At 45.0% G+C, this 25,343-nt stretch overlaps 1 protein-coding gene across 1 annotated transcript in view; it reads left to right on the top strand.

Moving 5' to 3' along the window:
• Positions 1 to 4,685: 4,685 nt before the first annotated feature.
• The window catches only part of MMD (monocyte to macrophage differentiation associated), a 43,630-nt gene continuing 22,972 nt past the window's right edge, over positions 4,686 to 25,343 (top strand). The window contains exons 1-2 of the mRNA XM_066617939.1: positions 4,686 to 4,975; positions 23,617 to 23,698. Coding sequence (XP_066474036.1) covers positions 4,947 to 4,975; positions 23,617 to 23,698 — 111 coding nt within the window. The 5' untranslated portion in view covers positions 4,686 to 4,946. The remainder of the gene's footprint in view (positions 4,976 to 23,616; positions 23,699 to 25,343) is intronic.

Here is a 25,343-nt window from a genome sequence, read left to right as displayed (position 1 = left end):
TAGGTTGCAATCCTGTCATCTTTTGGAAGTAGCCTTTCCTATGCATTTTTTTTTAAAGTAGTTGTGATTGGTTTATGAACACACCAGCTTCAGAAGGCAATGCAGGATAGGATATTGCTGATTTAAGTGAATATAGGCAAGAAGAAAAGAACCATGCCTAGAGCTGCAGCACACTTCTTTCAAAATTAATGTTGAAAGTTCACTTTACTTTTTGATTTATTTATCCTGGTATTTATCCCCCACGTTTCTGCTCCTGAAGGAGCCCTGAAGGTGACTTACAACATTTTGAAAAGTACAATACAATAATAAAATAAAATAGTAATGCAGCTCTCAAGCCAGTACTGGTCTCTGTGGGGATGGAGGGGGATAGATGGAGAGGGGGAAGAAATGGGGGCAGGGAGGCTGCAGGAGGGGGTGAATCCAGCAGTGATGGTGCATGCTGGATCCAATCCCATTTTGCAAGCCTCCCTGTCCCCTTTGTCTCCTCAGACTTGTGCCAGCTGTGGAGGGGTAGCCTCCAGATCTGCCTCCTCTACAGGATACATTGCACTTGTTTTTGGTGTTGTTGTATTGATGGGGGGGGGGGGAAGGATAGGATTGGGTTTTCTCTGTTTCTGGCATTTTCAGGTAGAAGAGTATCTACCAGTCAGTGTAGATAATAGTGGATTAGAGGAACCAATAACTCAATAGAAGGCAGCTTTGTATGTAGGATCCTGTGTTTCTGTGAGTCACTGTTCTGGGTGTGCCTCCTCAACAGGAAAAAAAAAAAAGCCCAGCTCATGCAGAGATGTAACAGAAAACATCCTCTCAGATCCAATCACACCTAGCACAAGTTGCAACAGAATTACTTGAAGAATTACCAGCAGGGACTGACTGAAAGGATACAAGGTCAGAGCACTGACAGCCGAATTCTAACCAACTTTCCAGCATCAATGCAGCTGTGCCAATAGGGCACATGCTGCATTCTGTAGGTGGGGGAGGGGGTTAGTCACAGAGGTCTCCACAAGGTAAGGGAATGTTTGCTCCCTTACCTTGGGGTTGCATTGCAGTTGCATCAACACTGGAAAGTTCGTTAGAATTGGCCTATACCTCATGCAAAGATGCAACAGGTAGCCTCTTCTACGTGAACTTTTGAATCACATATCCTTAATTATTTCTTGTAGCACACTCACTGGTGTTTTTATTCCTTCTCTGAATGCATAGTTTGTAAATAACCAGAGTAGTAGTGATGATGGAACCATCAGGTAAAATAATACACAAGAGGTGCTTTAAAGTCTTGTGTGGCACAACCAATCTGTCAATCAATCATTCAGGAGGTTTATACTGTACCCTGCTTTTCAGGCATTTTCCACACTGTTACATAAGAACATAAGAACAGCCCCACTGGATCAGGCCATAGGCCCATCTAGTCCAGCTTCCTGTATCTCACAGCGGCCCACCAAATGCCCCAGGGAGCACACCAGATAACAAGAGACCTCATCCTGGTGCCCTCCCCTACATCTGGCATTCTGACTTAACCATTCCTAAAATCAGGAGGTTGCGCATACACATCATGGCTTGTACCCCATAATGGATTTTTCCTCCAGAAACTCATCCAATCCCCTTTTAAAGGCGTCTAGGCTAGACGCCAGCACCACATCCTGTGGCAAGGAGTTCCACAGACCGACCACGCGCTGAGTAAAGAAATATTTTCTTTTGTCTGTCCTAACCCGCCCAACACTCAATTTTAGTGGATGTCCCCTGGTTCTGGTATTATGTGAGAGTGTAAAGAGCATCTCCCTATCCACTCTGTCCATCCCCTGCATAATTTTGTATGTCTCAATCATGTCCCCCCTCAAGCGTCTCTTTTCTAGGCTGAAGAGGCCCAAACGCCGTAGCCTTTCCTCATAAGGAAGGTGCCCCAGCCCCGTAATCATCTTAGTCGCTCTCTTTTGCACCTTTTCCATTTCCACTATGTCTTTTTTGAGATGCGGCGACCAGAACTGGACACAATACTCCAGGTGTGGCCTTACCATAGATTTGTACAACGGCATTATAATACTAGCCGTTTTGTTCTCAGTACCCTTCCTAATGATCCCAAGCATAGAATTGGCCTTCTTCACTGCCGCCGCACATTGGGTCGACACTTTCATCGACCTGTCCACCACCACCCCAAGATCTCTCTCCTGATCTGTCACAGTCAGCTCAGAACCCATCAGCCTATATCTAAAGTTTTGATTTTTTGCCCCAATGTGCATGACTTTACACTTACTGACATTGAAGCGCAATGTTAACAGACACTGTACAATAACAATCAGCCACATAAAACAGGAGCAACAGAAAAGACTTGCAGTTAGATTAAAAAGGAAAAAAAGAAAACCCTTGAGAATTACTGTATAATATACATAAAACCTAAAACCTGGATGTTAAAGGTTCAGGGAAAATTAAAACATCTGTCACCAAATACCAAAAAGACAAGGATAGGACCACACAATTCCCTGGTACGGGGAAGAGTGATTTAGAACAGTGTTTCTCCATGTTTGTCCCCCTAACACTTTACATGATGAGTACCACCAGAAGTAAAAGGCAATGATGTCATAGGCCCAAATCCTAACCCACTTTCCAGCACTGGCATTGCAGTGTCAGTGGGACATGTGCTGCATCCTGCAGTTGGGGGCACTCATGGAGGACTCCTGAAAGTAAGGGAATGTTTGTTTCCTTACCTAGGAGTGCATTGCCCTTATGTCAGTGCTGGAAAGTGGGTTTGGATTCTGCCCATAATCAGCTACTTCTGGATTGCGAGACCAGACACAACAAGACAAACACCAGTAAGAGGCTCAGGGCAGATGGGAAGTCTTTTTCCAGCACATGAAAAGTGCATCTTGGACCTATGCCCGCTGAGCCAAGCCTCTTACTGCTGCTGGTCTCCCTACCAGGAAGTGGGAGGTGGTTGGAATCTGGGGATCCTCTTGCGAGTACCAGCAGATATCACCTCAAGTACCACCAGAGGTACAAGTACACCTGGTTGAGAAACACTGCTTTAGAGTCCTCACCGCACAACTAGAAAGTTCCCTCCATTCCAGGGCATTGCCTGTTGCCTCTGATTTATAAATAATAGTCTTTCAGATGCCACCAGACTACTTTGGACCTGCACATTTGTTGAAGGAGACCAGCAGCACAGCCTTATGCATTATAGCCTTAAGCCTTAGAAGTTAGCCCATCAGTTCCAAGTTGCAGGTGGCTAGCCTGCCTGAATACAGTGGGACTTGCTTCCCAGCAAGCCTGCATAGGTAGGGGTCCAGATACAAAGGGGGACAGAGTGTCTCTACCTTCAACTATGGTTAAAGAGGGAATTCTGGCAGGTGCAGCTTTTTAAATCCTTCCATGTTCAGCTGCACCTACCAAAATTCCTTCTTCCAAACCATGGTTAAAGGTAGAGGCACTTTGTCTGTCCCTTTGTAGCTGGTCAACCTAAGCAAGGCTGCTCTGCCACCTCCAAGGCTTGCAAGCCGAGGTGGACTTACTTGGTGGATGTGCAAACAGTGACCCAGCTTGCAGATCTTCAGATTTGCCCAGATTTGCTTCAGATTTGCCCAGGGTCATTAGAAAAGAGACAGACAATAAAACTACTATTACATTGCCCCTGTACAAATCTGTGGGGTGGCTACATTTGGAACAATCTATGTCCAATTCTTGTTGACGCACCTCAAGAAGGATATTCTGGATTCTTTTGCTGGACAAGATGCAAAAGAGGGCACCCAAAATTGTCAGATGGCTTGAGAACCTTCCTTGTGAGGAAAGGCTAAAGCAGTGGTTTTCAGCCTTTTTCATCTCATGGCACACTGATGAGGTGCTAGAATTGCCAAGGCACACCATCAGTGTTTTGACCACTGACAAGGCACACCATGCTGCTGGCGGGGGGGGGGGGGCTCAAATTCCCCAACGGCCATACTAATAAATGACTCTCCCCAAACCATCTGCGGCACACCAGCGTGCCACAGAACAGTGGTTGAAAATGGCTGGGCTGAAGCATTTTGGGGGGGGGGGGAAGGCAGCTAAGGGGAAACATGACTGAGGCTTAAATGCACGATGTGGGGAGTGAGTTTTTCTCCTTCTCTCACAGTTCTACAGACATTCAGTGAAACTGACTGACACCCAATTCATGTCAGACGGTGCATCTCCACAGAGCGCATCTCCACACGCAGCGCGCGCCAGGGAGCGCATCCCCCCCCCCCCCCGTGTTCCAAGGGCTGCAGGAGCAGCAGCGCACTCTGGACCGGGCTCTGGCACGGGGCGCGCTCGTGAGGGAAGGGGAGCGCGCGCCCACCCTCGTCACCCGCCTCGGGCGGGGTTTGAATTTTCGAAAACTCAACGGAAACCAAAGTGCGGGGAGGGGGAGGCACCTCAGGCCAGACGCCCCCCCCCCACGGCGGCCAGTGCGGGGGCGGCTGGAGAGCCCCTGCTCTGCGTGTCTGCTCAGAAGCGAGCCCCGCTCTCGTCTACGGGGCTCGCTCCCAAGGGAGCGCGGCGAGGACGGCAGCCGCCTGGGTGGACCCGCTCTGCTCGCAGGGCGCGAGCCCGCCGCCCAACTGGTGAAGGAGGAGGAGGAGCCTGCCCGGCCTCGGCCTCGCCTGACGCGCGCTCGGGGGCGGAGAGCTGGCGGCGGCGCCGGTTAAAGCGGGAGCCTCAGCACCGCGCTACCCCGTTTGACTCTCCTGCCTCCCAGGGCGGGCGGGCAGCGTGGGGGCGGCTGCGAGCGAGCGCGCGGGAGCGAGCGCGCGCGCGCGCGCAGCCCCCACCCCCAGGCCTGGCTTCGCCTCGCCTCGCCACCCCGCTGCCCCCGCTCGTGGCTGGCAAGCCAATGAGGGCCCGGACTCCGGCCCTCGCCGCTTCAGGAGCCGCCCGAAGCCCACCGTGCCGACCCCCAGCTCGCCCGGCTCTGGAGCAGGCGGGCGGACTGGACCCCCATGCGGCGGCTCCAGGAGAGATTCAGGAGGTGAGCGGCGCCGCGGGCTCAGGGAGGCTGCAGTCCTCTCCGCACTCTAATGGGAGTGAGCCCCGTTGACTAGAATGGGGCTTACTTATGAGTAGACGTGCAAAGACTTGGGACTCAGAGAGAGTAGTGGGGGATCGTGCTCCCGTGCAGGGACCTGGTGAATTCACCCCGGTGGTCTCACCCTGGTGACCTCTCCACCCTCCCCTTCCGATTCCCAGCAGATCCCTATTGTGAATGTCACAAGAATTTCAGCACATCAACAGCCCACTCCTATGCATGTCTGCTCAGAAGTAAGTTCCATTGTGTCCAATGAGATTTACTCACAGGAAAGTGGATAGGATTGCAGCCTAATGCAGATTAGAGAAAACCTTTCCCAACCTTTTTAGCCCAACCATCCCATTCATATTTGTTGCATTTACTGGTGTTGAATTGTTGTAAGGAGGTAGATCCTCCTCCTCTGTACTTTTAACGCATGCTTTGGGGATTTTTCTTCTGCCATAGTGATTTGTGGCTTGGAGAACCAGCAGGCACAGAGTACAGAGATTGCTTAACTGGAATTGGTTTATCTCTTTTTAACAGCCTATGTGGTATTTGTGATAAGTGAGGTAATAAACTGTCATGGAGTGACTTCTGTCTATGGATGAAATGTTTGTGTGTGTATGTGTATGGGAGAGAGGGGGTTAGATTCAAGTTTTTGAAAACTTGAATCACGGTAATCATGCCACATTAATTAAAGCAGAGTACAGTGGTCTCAGTGTGTGGCACATAGGGTGGCAATTCTAAATAATTTTACTTCATTGTTCTAATGTAAAAGTGTGTTTCCTTGTGTGTGCAACTACAACACCAGCTTCTTTGGGTCACTTAGAAGCTGGTGAAGGATGAAGATATTTGTCTGCTCCTATGGGAGATTTCCAGAGTTTTTCTTCACAGAAGAAGAGTGAGATGATCTCCATCTATAGAAATGCACATTGTCTTTCCATGAGATCGGTTGGCTAAAGAAGTAGTACAGGGGCTCTTAAGCTTTTTATGACTGCACACTTCCAGTGGATTGCCCAATAAGTCCCCCATTTAAGTCTCCTTTGCCAGACTGTCAAAATCATCATCACCAGTCTTATTTGGTGTCGGCATGAATTCAGAAGGTGTCAGTAGCTTGGTTTTACTTTACATATGGATAGTTGGAACCGAATGGAATGGATTGGAATGCCTCAATCAATATTGATAATGGTGATAGTTAATCTAACAACCATTTAAAAAAATGTTCAGAGATCAGTGCCATACCCCCATTATTTGGTTCCCATAACCCCAAGGGGAATAGTTAAGAATCCCTGAAGTAGTTGAAAATGGATGTGGTACAAGCAGAATGGTCACTTCAAGAAACATTGGAGAGAGAGCAAGGGAGATGTGCAATATGATCATGATTTTCCAGTCTTGTATAAAAGATGTACACCTTTTTTAGGAGCTGTTCAACAATGTGAATAGTAGCCTCTCCAACTACATTTTCCCAGTTGAAGAGCTTATAGTAGTTCAGAAGGTGCAGGGTGTTGTTAATGATGTAGATAACAACATGAAGCTTATCATGTGTATTATTCTTTTCAAACCATTAAAACAGCCGTCTCTGTCTGGAAGAATTCTCAATCTAAAATGTTGCTCCTGTTATTTATTCCTGTTACACCCTCTACCCACCCATTGATTTGATGTGAACTTGCTGTATTCCCTTAATTCAGTTACACTGGAGGAATTGTGCATGTTTCCACTATACAGGAATACATGATGGCAATTCCATTGGTTTGTGCAAGTAGCTATAAATGTAATTGCATTCCCCAGGAAAATACACAAGTACAGTGTGTGGGAGTATTCCCACACTGTGCTATGCATGTGATGTAGGATGTGAGCAGTGCGAGATAGAAGTCAGCCCTTTGGGACAACAGTGTTGTATCCAAGGAATCTCTGTTTTCACATATCATAGTGGAGTAGCTCCAAGCTGGTCCCTTTGGAATACATAAAATAACTCTTCTTGCAAGTGCAGTTTCTGAGCCTACCATTTACGCATTTTCTCTGCTTCTCAACAATCTGAGTTGTTTGCACCTTCCTTATTACTTTTCTTCCTGGAAACTGAGCTGAGGAAAGCATATACTACTGGCCCAAGTTGTCTATGAATGCATCTGAAATTCTTGTTATTGTTGTTAAGAATATTTATATACTGCTTTTCAGCAAAAAAATTCACAAAGCAGTTTACAGAGAAAATAAAATTAGCAAATAAATAGTTCCCTGTGCCACAAGGACTTATTAGGATCTAAAAAAGATGCAAAAGAACACCAGAAAACAGCCACTAGAAAAGACACTGCTGGGGTGAAGAGGGAACTATCCCTCTGCTAAATATAAGATGTGTGCCACTGGAAAAGTGCTCTGGTTCTCTCTGCATCCTTGGATTCTCCCTTTTTTTCCTGTGCCCTTTTCTACCTCACTTTTACCCCAATTGTGTTCAAAGACATTTGAGGTGATGTTGGATTTACAGAGAATGTGGGCATCTGGTATTGCACACAACTGTTGTTGGAGAAGCTCTTAAAAATGACATACTCTCTCCTCAGGTAGCAATGACAATGACTGTTTTCTTCCTCAGCTGCTAAGGAAAGAAGGTAGGCATCTGCTGGCTGTTGAGAGAAGACGTGATTATGCAGGTTTTGCTTTGTGAAAGGAAATACCTCATGGTGGAAGATGAGGTTTTTCCGTCTTCTAAAAGTGGGTGAAAGTTCATGTATCCGGTGTTTATCATATTCATCATGGTTGAACTAAACTTTTCTTTCATGTACCTCTGTTGCTTTTTCTGTCTGTTTTCCCCTCTAAGTGACTGTATCTACAGTGAGACAGGGTTTGTCTGTTTACTTTGAGTACAATGAGTACTTTGAGTACAATGTAGACTTGGATACGGGAGCAGGGGAAGAACATAAAAGCAGTTTAGTAATCGGAAATAGACTCCTGCATCAAATGGGTTAGTTCTGACCATAGATTGTTAGTTCAGAAACAGCATGTCTGAGATGTTGCTCCACATGTTTGTTACTGCTGCTTAGAAGTAACTGGAATGTGACTGAAGGCAAAAATTGTTTAATGAGAAGCATGTTTGGACCTGTTCTGTACAGGGTCCACCACACATTGATAGGCTTGCCTGTTTTCCACATCAGACATGGTGAAGCATTGGTTGATGTTTTAGCCAGGGGAGAAAACTTTCCTAAGTTCATACATTCCAGCACCCAGATTCTCAGAGCCAATATCAAATCTATCAGTCTTGCAGAAAGTAAGGGTGTTTTGGGTGCCATCAGCTGTGATGTAGTCTGAGATTTTTTGTCTTTACCAATACCACTGTTTTGACAGTTCAGCCACAGCATTTTAAAACTAAACTAATATAAACAGTATTCTGCTATGAAATTGGGCTCTACCCATTGGTAGCACCTGCTAACTTATAGAATAGTGAGATTCTTTGATAATCAAAGAGAAGTCAGTTTTTTTTAGATATTTGGCTTAGAGTCCAAATCATAGCAATACTGTTTTTCCAGTCTCTAACCATTCCTTTTAGGAAGGTTTTAAAACACTTGATCAATTATCTTGCAGTGCAGCAAGATATATTGGAACTAAATTTTGCACTCTGAGATCTGTTCTGCTTGTAATTCTAAGGTTTAATTACTAACAGTGCAAACTGATACTTGTTTTCTCGTAAGTCACACTGAGTTCAGTGTGACTTACTCCTATGTAAATAGATATAGGATTGCAGCTCAAGACAAGTTTAATTAGAATACACAGCAGAACTTGAACATTAGTTTAAGGGGAAAAAAAGAAAGAAAAATAGTTTTAGCTAGAAATTTGTGCCATTGGAGATGATCATGTAAAAGTCAGGGGTATGTGTGTGTTGGTTTGCAGTTAATTAGAATCTGTAGTGAGAGAGCTTCTAACTGCATTTTGCAAAATATTTGATTCGAAATTGCAATGTTAGGATGGCAATTCAGTCAGCATAGGCATACTAGATCCCCGTAGCAAAAACTTCAGGTTTGTCGTCAAAAACTTTATCTTGCAGCACCCGTATAATGGACTGAAAGGTAAAATAGTGTATTCTTGTGTAGTTTGGTTTCATGGAGAATTGTATCTAAATACAGAAGTGAAGGGAAATGGAAAATGTCTTAATTTGGGGGCCTGGTGAGGCTGCTACTCAAAAATGGTTTCAGGTAAATGTTGTTTATCATATACTACACTCTGTGGTCTGTTAGTTCACTTCTGTGTCTAAAAAGAGTTGCTTTTGGGGATAGATGTGTTACCTTTCTTATCAATCAGATGATTTTGAATTACCCTACTCTTTGAAGTTTGATTGTTGGGGAAACTAGGAACAAAGCATAGCAACCTAGACTTTGTCAGCAAAGCTACTTGCCTTTAAAAGTTCATATCTAATTATACACAGTCCAGATGAATACCATTTATTATGCTTTAATGACACCAGCCCCCAGTTTCTTGGCACCCAGATGACCAGACTCTTAAAGCATTCAAGCTCTGTTTGTGGCCTTGTTCACCAGACAGTAGACAGAAATGTTACTTCATCCGATAGAAGATATCTATTTTTAAAATGTCCAGGCTTTGGAATTCTTGCATTCTTTATCAAGCGTAGGTGTTCAGAGCCAAATTAAAGTATGAGGAATGTTTATTGTATGTTGAGGCTGATGGCTTTGCAACCTGGCTGTGGTTTTTGCTCTAAGGTCAAAAGAAGTGAAAACAGATAATAAGCAAGCTAGAAACGCCTTGCCTAGAGAAATGACACAGAGCTCCCATTTTTCTGTCCTTTAAAATTTAAAAAAATGTATTTATGTCCTTTAAAATTTAAAAAAGTGTATTTATGTCCTTTAAAATTTAAAAAAATGTATTTATGTCCTGCTATTTCTTGCTAAATTTTGCTAATTCATGTGTATGAAAAATCAATGCTCTGTCTGTGTACAGGATTGGAGCAGGTCCATCTCTTTAAGGCTATGTTCCAATCATGTATAAAGTAGGAATGGCAAGAGGTTTTAAGAACAAAGGGGTGGTCAGGTGAGGCATCTAAACTCTTCCCCATCCAGCAGCTTACATGCTTGCACTGTCTCTCAGCTGAGAGCCAAATCCTATCCAACTTTCCAGCCCTGCTGTAGCTGTACCAATAGGGAGTGTGCTGCATCCTGTGGTGGTGGTGGTGGGGGGGTTGTTATGGAGGCCTCCACAAGTTAGGGAATGTTTGTTCCCTTGCCTCGGGCCTGCATTGCAGCTGCACCAGTGCTAGAAAGTTGGATAGGATTGGGCACTGAGTGGAGGATTTATTGTGGGAAGGCAGGTGGGTGGGAACAGGGTTTTGAACTCTTCAGTCATGCATCCCTTTTGCTCTTAAATTTGCTCCCCCTTCCCCTTTTGCTTTATGTGTGATTTTAAAGAGGCAGATCTTCTCAAAGTTCTGAACACTCATTGAATAAATATTGAAGAGTGGTGAAGGGGAAAAAAAAAAAACTAATTCAGATTTGGCATTTAAAAGTCAAGGAAGCTCTGCTGATTCTACCAAGATTTGTATTTAGAACACAGTTTGCAATGAGCAGACATAGATAATGTACGCTGTGTTTGGACCATAAATCTAAGAAAGACCCTCAAATTATATGGAACTATGAGAGAAATTTAAAGAAACTAAATCCTGCTAACCAAAATTAAAAGCAAAATATGTTTTATGGATGGAGGTGTTTGAAAACGGTGTTATTTACTTTACTTCAAAATAAGCCCATTGTGTTCAGTAATACTTTGACTGTAATCCTATCTTACTCACTGGAAACAAACACCTCTAGTTATGGGTTAAGTTTGGTATTTGTTATCTTACTGTTTTCACCCATTCTGTGATGTCTTCCAAAAATACAGGTGTTCTCTCCCCCCCATATTCCACAGGTCCCTTATCAGCTGTTTCAGTTATCTACAGCTCTCCACGCCTCCTCATACCCAGTATCCATTTGTGTTCCTTTACTGTGATGCCCAGTGCTCATGTTTCTCCATCTACAGAATTTTAGAAGAGGAACGTTACAAGTAGGCAACCCAAATGCTAGAGGAGGAAGACTAAGGGAAAGCTAACATGAAGCTTCCTTTTAGCATTCTGGCTGTCTCCCTCCTCCAGGGTTCCATCTGACTGCTTCTCGCATACCTCTTTTAGTGTTCTATAAAAGGCTGCAAAGGAAAGGATGGGAATTCTTGGTACCACAGTAAATAGAATGTTGCCTTTTATTCACGGTTTTGGTATCTGCAGGGGGGGCACATATCCCTCACTGATACAGGGGGATGTATGTACAGATAATAAATGCATCTTCCTACTCAAAAATAGGGTGTTGTTTGTGAAAGAGCACAGTAAATGAACAGAGTGTTGCCAAGTCATTGAAAAGGCAAAAGGATCAAATCAGACATATATAGGCAGACCTGTCTTTTAAAATGTATGCCCCAACATCTTATTTAAAAAGTTTGTGGGTAAAACTTGATAAATGGGCAAAGAGGCATTTTTCAAAGTAGCATCTCTTTCATTTAGCAGTGAGAGAGCAACTGTTCCTCTTTACCCCAGCATGGTATCTTTTTTCAGTGGCTGCTGCTGGTGTGAGTTCTGTATTTCTAGGTTGTGAGCCCTTTGGGAACAGGAAACCATTTATTGATTTATTTTACTATGAAAGCCACTTTGTGAACTACTACTGTTGAAAAGTGGTATACAGGTTGGGTCTCTGTGAGGGTTCTATTCCCAGAACCTCACAGATGCAAAAAATTGTGTTAAACGAAATCCATGTTAAAAAACAATGTCCTTTTGCTCAGTGGTTTAAAAGCAGCCGCACTTACCATTGTAACGTGGGAGAGCAGTAGTAGGCAGGCAATCAATCAGTCTTTCTCCAGGCACTTAGAAAAGCTTCACTCTGAAGCAAGAGAAGGACCGTGGGGAGACTTCCGGGAACGATCAGGCTTCATCCCAACCTCAGGCGTGCAGCTCCTCAGCTGCCTGGGTGGGAAGTCTCGGGGCTGGAGGATATCATCCTGGAGAGGAGGGAAACAATCCCCTAGGGGGGACCCCTTCTCCAGGGGACTGGCCCGTATCCAAATGCACTCAGGATACTCCTTGGCGGGAGGGGGGTTGGGGTTGTCTTGTAGTGGGGGATTTGATTATTAGAAACAGAGAGGGGGTTTGTGATGGATGTGAGGACCGCATGGCGACTTGCCTGCCTGGTGCGAAGGTTGTGGACATCACTTCTCGTCTAGACAGGCTGGTAGACAGTGCTGGGGAGGAGGTAGCGGTTGTGGTGCATGTCGGCACCAACGACGTGAGCAAGTGTAACCGGGAGGTCCTGGAGGCCAAATTTAGGCTATTAGGTAGGAAGCTGAAAGCCAGGACCTCAAAGGTAGCGTTCTCTGAAGTGCTACCTGTTCCACGCGCAGGGCCAGCTAGGCAGGCGGAGATCAGGGGTCTCAATGCATGGATGAGACGGTGGTGTAGGGAGGAGGGGTTTAGATTCGTTAGGCACTGGGGAACATTTTGGGACAAGCAGGGCCTGTACAAGAGGGACGGGTTTCACTTGAACCAGAATGGAACCAGACTGTTGGCGCATAACATTAAAAAGGTGGCAGAGCAGCTTTTAAACTGATCCTTGGGGGAAGGTCGACAGGAGCCAAGGGGCATCCGGTTCAGGACTCCTCATCCCTATGGGACGAGGATGGGGAAGTTAGAGAACAACAAGGCAAAGGCAGAGTAGGAGAAGAAATTGGGAATGTTAGTGTGATGGGATGTGATAGACGGTTTGGCACAGTGAGAGGATGTGGAGACAAAGGAGCTAATAAGCAGCCCATCCTGGGGCATTCCATGTACAAATGCTTTTATGCGAATGCCTGAAGTCTCCGAGCAAAGATGGGAGAACTGGAATGTCTGGTGACAAGGGAAAACATTGACATAGCAGGCATAACGGAAACCTGGTGGAATGCGGAGAATCAGTGGGATACCGCAATCCCGGGCTATAAACTCTACAGGAGGGACAGGGAGGGGTGTGTTGGAGGTGGGGTGGCCGTTTATGTTAAGGAAGGGATAGAATCCAGCAAAGTAGAGATTGAAGATGGGTCTGACTCCACCGTAGAATCCCTGTGGGTTAAATTACCAGGCCTGAGGAGCGATGTAATACTGGGGGCGTACTATCGTTCTCCAGACCAGAAATCGGAAGGGGACCTTGAAATGAGGAAATAGATCAGGCCAAGGAGGGACAGGGTTGTAATCATGGGGGACTTCAATTATCCTCATATTGACTGGATCAATTTGTGTTCTAGTCAAGAAAAGGAAACCGGATTCCTTGACATGCTAAATGACTGTGCCTTAGAGTAGCTTGTCATGGAGCCCACCAGAGGACAGGTGACTCTGGATTTAATATTGTGTGGTACTCAGGACCTGGTTAGAGATATCAATGTTACTGAGCCGGTGGGGAACAGTGATCATGCTGCGATCTGTTTTGACATGCACATTGGGGGAAGAATACCGGGCAAATCTCTAACAAAAACCCTTGACTTCCGACGGGCGGACTTCCCTCAAATGAGGAGGCTGGTTAGAAGGAGGTTGAAAGGGAAGGTAAAAAGAGTCCAATCTCTCCAGAGTGCATGGAGGCTGCTTAAAACAACAGTAATAGAGGCCTAGCAGAGGTGTATACCACAAAGAAAGAAGGGCTCCACTAAATCCAAGACGGTGCCCACATGGCTAATGAGCCAAGTTAGAGAGGCTGTAAAGGGCAAGGAAGCTTCCTTCTGTAAATGGAAGTCTTGCCCTAATGAGGAGAATAAAAAGGAACATAAACTGTGGCAAAAGAAATGTAAGAAGGTGCTATGGGAGGCCAAGAGAGACTATGAGGAACGCATGGCCAGCAACATTAAGGGGAATAATAAAAGCCTCTTCAAATATGTTAGAAGCAGGAAACCCGCCAGAGAAGCGGTTGGCCCTCTGGATGGTGAGGGAGGGAAAGGGGAGATAAAAGGAGACTTAGAGATGGCAGAGAAATTAAATGAGTTCTTTGCATCTGTCTTCACGGCAGAAGACCTCGGGCAGATACCGCTGCCCGAACGGCCCCTCCTGACCGAGGAATTAAGTCAGATGGAGGTTAAAAGAGAAGATGTTTCAGACCTCATTGATAAATTAAAGATCAATAAGTCACCGGGCCCTGATGGCATCCACCCAAGAGTTATTAAGGAATTGAAGAATGAAGTTGCAGATCTCTTGACTAAAATATGCAACTTGTCCCTCAAAACGGCCACAGTGCCAGAGGATTGGAGGATAGCAAATGTCACACCGATCTTTAAAAAGGGAAAGAGGGGGGACCTGGGAAACTATAGGCCAGTCAGCCTAACATCTATACCGCGTAAGATGGTGGAATGCCCCATCAAAGATAGAATCTCAAAACACATAGACGAACAGGCCTTGCTGAGGGAGAATCAGCATGGCTTCTGTAAGGGTAAGTCTTGCCTCACGAACCTTTTAGAATTCTTTGAAAAGCTCAACAGGCATGTGGATGCGGGAGAACCTGCAGACATAATATGTCTGGACTTTCAGAAGGCGTTCAACACGGTCCCTCACAAAGGCTACTAAAAAAACTCCACAGTCAGGGAATTAGAGGGCAAGTCCTCTCCTGGATTGAGACCTGGCTGGAGACCAGGAAACAGAGAGTGGGTGTCAATGGGCAATTTTCACAATGGAGAGAAGTGAAAAGCGGTGTGCCCCAAGGATCTGTCCTGGGACTGGTGCTTTTCAACCTCTTCATAAATGACCTGGAGACAGGGTTGAGCAGTGAGGTGGCTAAGTTTGCAGATGACACCAAACTTTTCCGAGTGCTGAAGACCAGAAGAGATTGTGAGGTGCTCCAGAAGGCTCTCTCCAGACTGGCAGAATGGGCAGCAAAATGGCAGATGCGCTTCAATGTCAGTAAGTGTAAAGTCATGCACATTGGGGCAAAAAATCAAAACTTCACATATAGGCTAATGGGTTCTGAGCTGTCTGTGACAGATCATGAGAGAGATCTTGGGGTGGTGGTGGACAGGTCGATGAAAGTGTCCACCCAGTGTGCAGTGGCAGTAAAGAAGGCCAGTTCTATGCTTGGGATCATTAGAAAAGGTATTGAGAACAAAACAGCTAATATTATAATGCCGTTGTACAAATCGATGGTAAGGTCGCACCTGGAGTATTGTGTCCAGTTCAGGTCGCTGCATCTCAAAAAAGACGTAGTGGAAATGGAAACGGGGCAAAAGAGAGCGACTAAGATGATTGCTGGGCTGGGGCACCTTCCTTATGAGGAAAGGCTACGGCGTTTTGGCCTCTTCAGCCTAGAAAAGAGACACCTGAGGGGGGACATGATTGAGACATACAAAATTATGCAGGGGATGGACAGAGTGGATAGAGAGATGCTCTTTACACTCATATAACAGCAGAACCAGGGGACATCCACTAAAATTGAGTGTTGGGAGAGTTAGAACAGACAAAAGAAAATATTTCTTTACTCAGCATGTGGTTGGTCTGTGGAACTCCTTGCCACAGGATGGGTGACAGCATCTGGCCTGGATGCCTTTAAAAGGAGATTGGACAAGTTTCTGGAGAAAAAATCCATTATGGGGTACAAGCCATGATGTGTATGTGCAACCTCCTGATTTTAGAAATGGGCTATGTCAGAATGCCAGATGCAAGGGAGGGCATTAGGATGAGGTCTCTTGTTATCTAGTGTACTCCCTGGGGCATTTGGTGGGCTGCTGTGAGATACAGGAAGCTGGACTAGATGGGCCTATGGCCTGATCCAGTGGGACTGTTCTTATGTTCCAAGAGACCCCCTCCCTTCTCCCTAGTGATTATCACCTCCATTTTGCATCTTTGCATTCTCTCACATGCTCCAGCGGGAAGGGAGCAGTCACTTGCCTTGGAGTGAAGACTTTCTAAGCACCTGTAGAGAGATTGGTTGATTGTCTGCCTGCTGCTGTTCTACTGCATTGCAATGGTAAGCAGGCTATTTTAAATCCCTAAGTAAAGGACATTTTTCCTTTAATTTAAAGGTCCCTTCTCATTGCATTGAGATAAAACTGGCTGAAAAATTCATGGATAATTAGGTTATACCTTTAGAAATATTCTTAATAATCATCATCATCTAGATCCTGTATAGCGGTTTGCAGTAGAGTTTGGTCCAGAAAAGGTTGAAAGCGATTCTTCTAGCATACTTTTTTTTTTTAAAAAAGAAAGCAACAAACTTTCAGGCTGTAATGCTGTAAACACTTACTGGAGAGTAAGGCCCATTGATCACAGTATAACTAACTACTTACTAAATATGTACAAGTACAAGATTTTTGTTGCAGGACAAAGAGCAATAAATAATTCTAATGAAATGAGATGTGCATGACTTAAAGAAATTTGTGGGACTCACTAATGGAAACAAAATCGTACAGAGTTGATCTTCAGAATCTGCATTGAAACATTTAGTAACTGTGTCTGGAGTTGTTTTTGCTTAACCTTGCTCCCCTTTTGAGGCTTGTGAATGTGACTGATATAGGAGCCCAATCCTATGCATGTTTACGCAGAAGTCCCATTATAGTCAGTAGGGCTTACTCCTACATTAGTGTGGAAACTTACATTTAAAGGACAGGTCTGCCTAAATTTTAAAGAATTAGGCAGATGTGTTTTTGAAATGTTTCTACATACCACTAGTTCTCAAATTGGTGGGTTGCGACCCACCAGCTTGTGTAAAGATGCCCCGTTCCCTTTAAGGGGCAGGTGGAAAGCAGCAAAGCGATCCCCAGGATCGCGCCCCTGCGGGGGGGGGGGGGGGGCTATTTTTCAGCAAACCATATGTGCTCCCAGGGTCCAGGGGGTGTGGGGAGCCCCGCAGAGCGCTTGCAGGGCTCTCCGCGGCTTTTAAACAGTGAACGTTCCAAGCACGATGAAACCGGAAGTGGAATTTCCGGTTTCATTGCGCTTGGAACTTTCATTGTTTAAAAGCCGCGGAGAGCCCTGCAAGTGCTCCACGGGGTTCCCCACACCCCCTGGACCCTGGGAGCACATATGGTTTGTTGAAAAATACCCCCCCCCCCCGCAGGGGCGCGATCCTGGGGATTGCTTTGCTGCTTCCACCCCCGCAAAGACTTAGCCCGGGAGTAAATCTCCCGGGAAGTTTGAGAACCACTGTACTATACTATTATAGTACAAAACCAATTCAAAATACAAAAATAACAATTTATTAAACAAAAATATCTTATATACCTGTCACCCAGCGACTTACCCTGGGCAGTGATCCACAGCAGGGAAGGCGAGCTGAAGGAGGGGGAGCCCAACCCAAGGAAACCCCCAGGGGAATGCCCTGGGAGGATAAGGAGTCAGCCAGAGAGAGTAAAGCTGCTGGGCTATCCTTACTGGCAGCCTACTCACCCATTGGGCAGGGCAGGAGCCTCCTAAGAAACATAGCAGCCCAGGTGCAGCTACCCCTTTTAACAGGTCGGGCATGGCCTGCAGTAGAGAGACCCGAGATCTCAGGTCCAGATGGGTCCAGGAAGAGGCGGGGCTGGAAGGGCTGCCCAGGAGGATAAGAGGAGAACAGGCAGCCAAAGGGGGAGGAAGCACCTTCCTGAGCTCTAGGAGGGAGGAGATACAATAAGGCAAGAGAAAGGAGACAGGCCAGATCCCTTGCTGTTTGGAGGCAGACACAGGCCGGCCGAAGCCACAGGCCGGCCGAGGTCAGGGACTACAGCCCAAAGAGGGGACACACTCCCCAGGGCTATGGGAGAGCCCCAATGGGACGAGGCCCTAGGAACCCATCTAGTCTGACCCCACTTACCTGGAGGGAGGACTATTCCCCATCTGGCCGGGCAAGGAACCTTGAGGTCTCTAGTCCAGAAACTACCTGGGGGATTGAGGAGGGGATGAGAACGCAATCCCGACCCCTCCCTTTCCAAGGGGACGGCCCTGACGTACCTGCCTTCCAGTGGGGAGTACAATGTACCCGGCACAACTCGTGGTGAGGATTACTGGAGAGGGGACCTGTGAGGTAACTGACCCCTTTTCAGGGATTGTTATGGACCTTAACTGACACTGTATGGGGGATGCCCCAGGGGTCCCTGTGATGAAAAAGGTCCCCTCAGATTAATGTAAAAACTGCAACTAAAGTAAAAAAGATCAACAAACTCCTTTTTGCAATTCCCCGTTCTTTGCGCTGGCCAGGGAGAGACTGGGCGGGCCTGGACCGCACAGTAGACGACGCACCCCTTGATTCCGCCCCCAAGATGGACATCACAATACCACTGAAGTATTATAATGTTCAAACTGAACATGAGTGTGGTGTTGGTCATGTCATTCAATAGAACCATGACTTTCAATAATTACAGGGTGTTGCCTGACATGGGGTAGTTGTGCTAAATTTCAATTGTTTATTGCAATCAAAGGAACATTTACTGGAGTCAAAATGGATGAAAAGTAGTTAAATACCTTAGCGAAGCATGGGTATCACGCTCATACTGTATGTAAAGGAATCAATTCCTAAACAGAAATTGAGATGTCTTCCCTGATCAAGGCTCAAATTGGCTGTCTTTCTCAGTTCAGTGACATGCCATAGATTTCTATTTCTCTCCATTTATGTACTTCCATTTGATGTCAGAATGTAAATAATTGTGTTCTGACTCTGTAGTCTCATTTATTTACAGGGCTAAGCCAGAACATGATAGTTCTGATAATTATACCTGGTTGGAAGTGTACACCTAAGGGTACTACTGTCTTGAAATCTCATTTCTATTCCCATGTTGGATTATAGATTTTTGTAGGAATTTCATTTGTCTTGCATATTAGAAAATGAAGTGTCTAAGGTATGTATTGGCAACCTTCAGTCTCGAAAGACTATGGTATCGCGCTCTGAAAGGTGGTTCTGGCACAGCTTCTAGTGTGGCTGAAAAGGCCAATCCGGGAGTGACAATCCCTTCCACACCAGGAGCAAGTGCAGTCTGTCCCTGGTCTGTCTCCCTGGCTATGGGCCTTCCTTCTTTGCCTCTTAGCCTCAGACTGTTGGCAAAGTGTCTCTTCAAACTGGGAAAGGCCATGCTGCACAGCCTGCCTCCAAGCGGGCCGCTCAGAGGCCAGGGTTTCCCACTTGTTGAGGTCCATCCCTAAGGCCTTCAGATCCCTCCTGCAGATGTCCTTGTATCGCAGCTGTGGTCTACCTGTAGGGCGCTTTCCTTGCACGAGTTCTCCATAGAGGAGATCCTTTGGGATCCGGCCATCATCCATTCTCACGACATGACCAAGCCAACGCAGGCGTCTCTGTTTCAGCAGTGAATACATGCTAGGGATTCCAGCACGTTCCAGGACTGTGTTGTTTGGAACTTTGTCCTGCCAGGTGATGCCGAGGATGCGTCGGAGGCAGCGCATGTGGAAAGCGCTCAGTTTCCTCTCCTGTTGTGAGCGAAGAGTCCATGACTCGCTGCAGTACAGAAGTGTACTCAGGACGCAAGCTCTGTAGACCTGGATCTTGGTATGTTCCGTCAGCTTCTTGTTGGACCAGACTCTCTTTGTGAGTCTGGAAAACGTGGTAGCTGCTTTACCGATGCGCTTGTTTAGCTCGGTATCGAGAGAAAGAGTGTCGGAGATCGTTGAGCCAAGGTACACAAAGTCATGGACAACCTCCAGTTCATGCTCAGAGATTGTAATGCAGGGAGGTGAGTCCACATCCTGAACCATGACCTGTGTTTTCTTCAGGCTGATTGTCAGTCCAAAATCTTGGCAGGCCTTGCTAAAACGATCCATGAGCTGCTGGAGATCTTTGGCAGAGTGGGTAGTGACAGCTGCATCGTCAGCAAAGAGGAAGTCACGCAGACATTTCAGCTGGACTTTGGATTTTGCTCTCAGTCTGGAGAGGTTGAAGAGCTTTCCGTCTGATCTGGTCCGGAGATAGATGCCTTCTGTTGCAGTTCCAAGTGTCTAAGTGATAAATGAATATTTCAAAAGCCAAATAAACAAAACCACCTTTAACTGGATGGAACCACTGTCATTCAATTCCTCATAAAGTTTGGAGTCCTTTAAGCAAGACAGGTTCCTTGCTCTGCTTGGGACGTCTCTCCATGCTGGTAATGCTCATGTTGAGTCTTGGTAGGTGAGAGATTCTTCTTGCAAAAGTGATGTGGCTTTGAACTGCAGATTGAGGACAGCTGCTTCCTCCCTATGTAGATCCAGGGATCCTAAAACATGGCCTTCTACAGTTGAGTCTACATCCTTCATGCAAGTTGTCATTGGCTTGCTGAAGAATACTTAGTTGACTTGCATATGCATTTGTTTGTTTTCCTTATGTTTCCATAGCTGTGCCTGTACTCTTTGACTTTATTAATCTGTTTTTTTATGTTTGTTTCCTGGATTTTTCTACTTAGCCCTGTGTTTCCAAAGCCTTAATGTATTGCTTGTCACAGTGACCCAGGTGTTTGTATTTAAGCCCTGAACCAGAACAGATTAGGTGTGCTTAAATCCAAATGAAATCTATTTATTTTAAAAATACTGCCTTTTCCATCTCCAAGAAAGGGGCCCATAGTGATTTACATTCCAAAAATAAAAGCCAGTACACAATTAAAACAATACTGTAATGGAATAGTAATGGAATAATAAGAAACCCTCAGAACAGCCAAACCTTCTTCAAACCTAGACCAAAACAATAATGTAAGAATGGGGGAGGGGAATAAACTCCATACGCCTGGCAAAAAATAACAGCAACCCTTTTGAACAAACAATGAAGCATGAAGAGGCTAATCTAGTGGTTCCTGAACTTGACTGGCAGATCTCTTTACCTACTGGGCTATTGTCCAGAGCTCCCCATTAGGTATAGGGATTCTATACATGGTATAGGGTGGCAGGTTTTTTGCAAAGATTCTGCGGCTCCCCTGGCTGGTTTCCACAGCTCAGTGTTTGGGAACCACTGGACTAAACTAATCTTTTAGAAGCAGGATGTTCTTTGGAATGGATGTCACCATGTAAAGGGCCCCCCCCCCCAACTCATTCCAGCCAAGCATACCTCTGATAGTGGTGGGACTTACAGAAGGACCTCATCAGCTAACTTCAGCCACTATGTCTAGGGGGCAGCTATCCTTCATGTATTTTGGTCCTCAATCATATATAGCTTTAAAAATAATAACAGAACCTTAAATTGCTCTCAGAAACATACTGCCAACCGGTGATGTTGCTTGCCTGGTGCTGTTTAAAGCACGTTCAGCAAAGTTCCTCACTAACTGATATTTTCAGGTTGTTTTCAAGGACAACCCCACATAGAGCACGTGACTGTAGTCCAGTCTTGATATCGTCAGTGCATGGATTACCATAATGTGGTCTGACTAACCCAGAAAAGGACACCGCACCCCAGTCTCAGCTGGGCAAAGGTATTCTTAGCCGTGACTGACACATGGGCATCTAGGAGTAAGGCTGAATCCAGAAGCTCCTCCAAACAGTGAACCTGGTTCTTCAAGGGGAGTGCAACCCTAGCCAGAACAAACTGGGAATCTATAACCAGAGTCACAGGTGTCCTGACCAACAATACCTCTGTGTTTTCCGGATTTAACTTTAACTTTTTTGCCTTGGCCCAGTCCATCCAGTGGTCCATCACTGAACTCAGACTGATGATCAGTTTTTCTCTGGATGAGGCACAGTTTGGCTCTTTTGTATGGCTTCTGGGTTATAATGCCAAACTCATCAAAGTGATGTTATGACTCTAATGTAGAGAATTATTGTGCTTCTTAATGTTGGGCATTGTCTCTGTATTTACTCTGAAGATATCTGTGCTTGTCACCATCACTGTTGAACTCTGAAAGTCTCCTAGTACCTTAAACAATTCCATCCATTCTCCCTTATTATCCCTTTATACCTGGATTTCTCTCTTAGGACATCTAAGGGCTCTAGCATCATCTTTTTCTTTCCAATCACACATTTGCATTGGAGCTTTTCTCTTTGAGCTTTTGACTGACTGAACGTTTTAGTCTTCATCTTCTATAGAAACTAAACTGAAGAAACTGTATTTGATAATGTTCTTCCCTTGCCTCTCTTTGCTTTCTCTGCTAAAAAATCTAGATTGTCAGCAGGGACCCAGCACTTTGTAAACTGCCATGTGAGTTGATTAGATTATATACAAGGAATAAGCTGGTGACAGTATACTGAAGAATGTATGAATTTTTCTGTGGGGTTTTTTGGTACCCCATCATAACTACAGATATGTTTGTTCCAATGTATAGAATGACTACAACTTAGTTTTTATGGTGAAGTCCTATTTTCTAACTTGCTTTAATTGTATGATTTAATATTGCTGTTGTCTTATATCAGGGGTACCCAAACCCCAGCCCTGGGGCCACTTGCAGCCCTCGAGGCCTCTCAGTGCGGCCCTCAGGGAGCTCCCAGTCTCCAGTGAGCCTCTGGTCCTCCAGTGATTTGTTGGAGCCCACACTGGCCCGATGCAACTGCTCTCAGCGTGAGGGCAACTGTTTGACCTCTCACGTGAGCTGTGGGATGAGAGCTGCCTCCACTGCTTGCTGTTTCACATCTGTGATGCAGTAGCGGCAGAAAAGGAAAGGCCAGCCTTGCTTTGTGCAAGGCCTTTTATAGGCCTTGAGCTATTGCAAGACCTTCATTCATTCATATAAGTTCATCTTTAACATATTCATTTATGTAATCGTATGTAAATTTATTCAGATTTGAAATGTAAATTAATTCTTTTTTTTCCCCGGCCCCTGACACAGTGTCAGAGAGACGATGTGGCCCTCCTGCCAAAAACTTTGGTCACCCCTGTCTTATACTATGGAAATGAGAGAATGTAGAAGAAAGTTCTTCCATACAAATGCATTTGCCCCACCTTTCATAGTAAAACTTGGGTTAGGTCAAAAGCACAGATTAATCTCAGTGCTATTGCTGAGCATTTCTTCCCCAGAAAAATGTCGAAGGAAAAATCGTACTCTATGTTGTTACTTAGGAATTTTACTATTAACATGGGGGACATTTTACCTTTTAAGTTAACATTAAGTTAATGTGTCATACTAGACATGCTCACAAATGCATGCTTTTGACCCTTTATTTAATTTTTTTTTCACAAATAGCTGCATACCTTTGAGGGCATGAGTGCATACACTTAATAGCACAACACCATGACAGGGGGACTTCAGCACTTAGATCTTATTGTGTTTCTAGCTGGATAGTGCACATCCTTCCCCACTCCTTATAGAAGGCAAAAAGAAAAGCTGCTGTTGAAAGCCCATAAAAACTTTTTATTTTACTGTAAATGGTGCCCAGGGGAGATGTTTGAAAGTGGTGGGGTTTAAACATGAAAGCTTCCTTGCCTACTGTTGTGGTTTGTGCCCATTTTGTACCTGCCCACCCCTGCTGTTTTTGAAAAAGAAATTTAAAGGGTCAACAGAATTTTTTTTTGTGCTTGTCTAGTTTTCCCTTAACTGAGTTAGAATGGTCTACCAAGTTGCTACTTAAGTACACTTTTCAATTTAGTTGTGTAGTCCTTTGTTAATGTTATTATATAGAATATTCTTTCAAACACAATAGATAAATGTTTCTTTATATCCTTGTAAGTATCCCAAATGCATTAACTATATGTTCTAATTTGTCTCAACAGATTCATGAACCATCCAGCTCCAGCAAACAGCCGTTATAAACCTACGTGCTATGAGCATGCTGCTAACTGTTATACTCATGCGGTAAGTGCATCGCCTTACTGGCAGTGTAGTTCACATAGTGTTCAAATCACTCTCGTTCCCATCTGCATCATATTTTAAAGTGTTTAAATCATGATTTAATACAAGCTAGTACTGGGAAGTGTCATTAACAAAGATGAGAGTTTGCTGACATAAGCGCATGTTCTGGGAGCATAGCAGAGTCCAAAAGCTCCATCAATTTGTATTTATTTATTTATAGAGTCTTCATTTTGGACCATGTTTAGGATTCAAAGATTCCCTAAAGCCTCATGAAAGTAGATCCCCACTAAACAAATGATTGCTAAAAGTTCATTCTCCCACTTTGGGCAGTTGAGAGAGATTTATTGCTAAAATGTCTAGTCCAAAAAAAGGTTGTTTGAAACAGCAGCATATTTCTCCGTATTAAAACCTGTTTTCAGTGTTAAAAGTAGCCTTGCAAACAAGGCTATAAAAGCTCACAAAATAACTTACAAGCCTGCCCCCCAACCCCCACACTCAAATGTCATTTATTTCCATAGTAAAGTGTCCCTGTTTCAAGTGTCACTTGAAAGAGATTGCAATTCTCTCATGTCTTTCTCAATTGCTTAGACACATCAGCTTGAAATGGATGCATGTCTCAGCAAAGCAGAGAACTGCCACATTCAACTGCTGTGCACAGTTGATCATTTAGGTACCTTTGCTAATGTTTTGCATTGTGTTATCTCAGAATCCTTGTTCATAATACCTTCTTGCTAATTTGGATACCTCCATGGTAGAGAGAATCCTGGGGCTAGCACCAGAGAGAACGTGCCATGTTTTGGATAGCATTTGAAAACTTTTTGATAGCTTCTGCTGAAGCTGTGGTTTATTTATATACAGGCTTGGGCAATATGGCAGTTTCTTTCCAGGGGGCCACAAATATCTCTAAAAGGCATGATGGTCACATGATTAAACTTCAGGCTGGTTTGTACCCCAGCTGCCTTGATTTGGTATATCAGAGGTATCATTGAAAAGGGCATTCCCAGACAATAGAGGCCATGATGAGACATAACTCTCTTACAGGCTGAGCCCACACATGCTTATTTCTAAGTAAGCTATGATAAGTGACTTCAAAGTAAACCTGTTGATGTTGGTATGATGGATTTATTGGTTCTACAATACTGAGGACTTACTTTGCTCAAAAACAGTCCATTGATTTATTGAAACAGCAGTATAGCCCATTCAAACTGTGACACACGGCTCTTTAGGGAGGTGCCAGGAACTCAAAGGGGAGGTGTGGGATGTCCTCTCCCAGCGATACAGTCACACCCCTGGGCAGAATACGAGCCCCTTGTCTGCACTTTTTTTAAAGCAGAAGAAACGGGAGTTGCTCCAAGAGGGACTTCAAGAGTGGCTGCTGCTGCCCCACCCTCTTCTCCCTCCACTCTGAGGCTGCCACCTTCTGTGTTCACTGCATGTTGTTTCCAAAGCTTGCTCAGCTTGCAGTCCTTAACCCTAGATGATCCTTGTCTGGTTGGTTCCTAGTTCCCAGCCTGGGATCACTTCTCATCAAAGTGAAATCTCTCTTTTCAACCCCTCCCCCTTCCACTCCCCCCTTTTGATCTCCAAACCTTCCCACTTTCCTCCCCCTCCCCAAATAAAATGCTTCCTATTTTGTCAGTCATCAGGA

This window comes from Tiliqua scincoides, chromosome 2 (assembly GCF_035046505.1).
Source record: "Tiliqua scincoides isolate rTilSci1 chromosome 2, rTilSci1.hap2, whole genome shotgun sequence".
Taxonomy (NCBI): domain Eukaryota; kingdom Metazoa; phylum Chordata; class Lepidosauria; order Squamata; family Scincidae; genus Tiliqua; species Tiliqua scincoides.
Note: the sequence above shows the minus strand (reverse complement) of the source record. Positions and strands in the feature narration are given on the sequence as shown.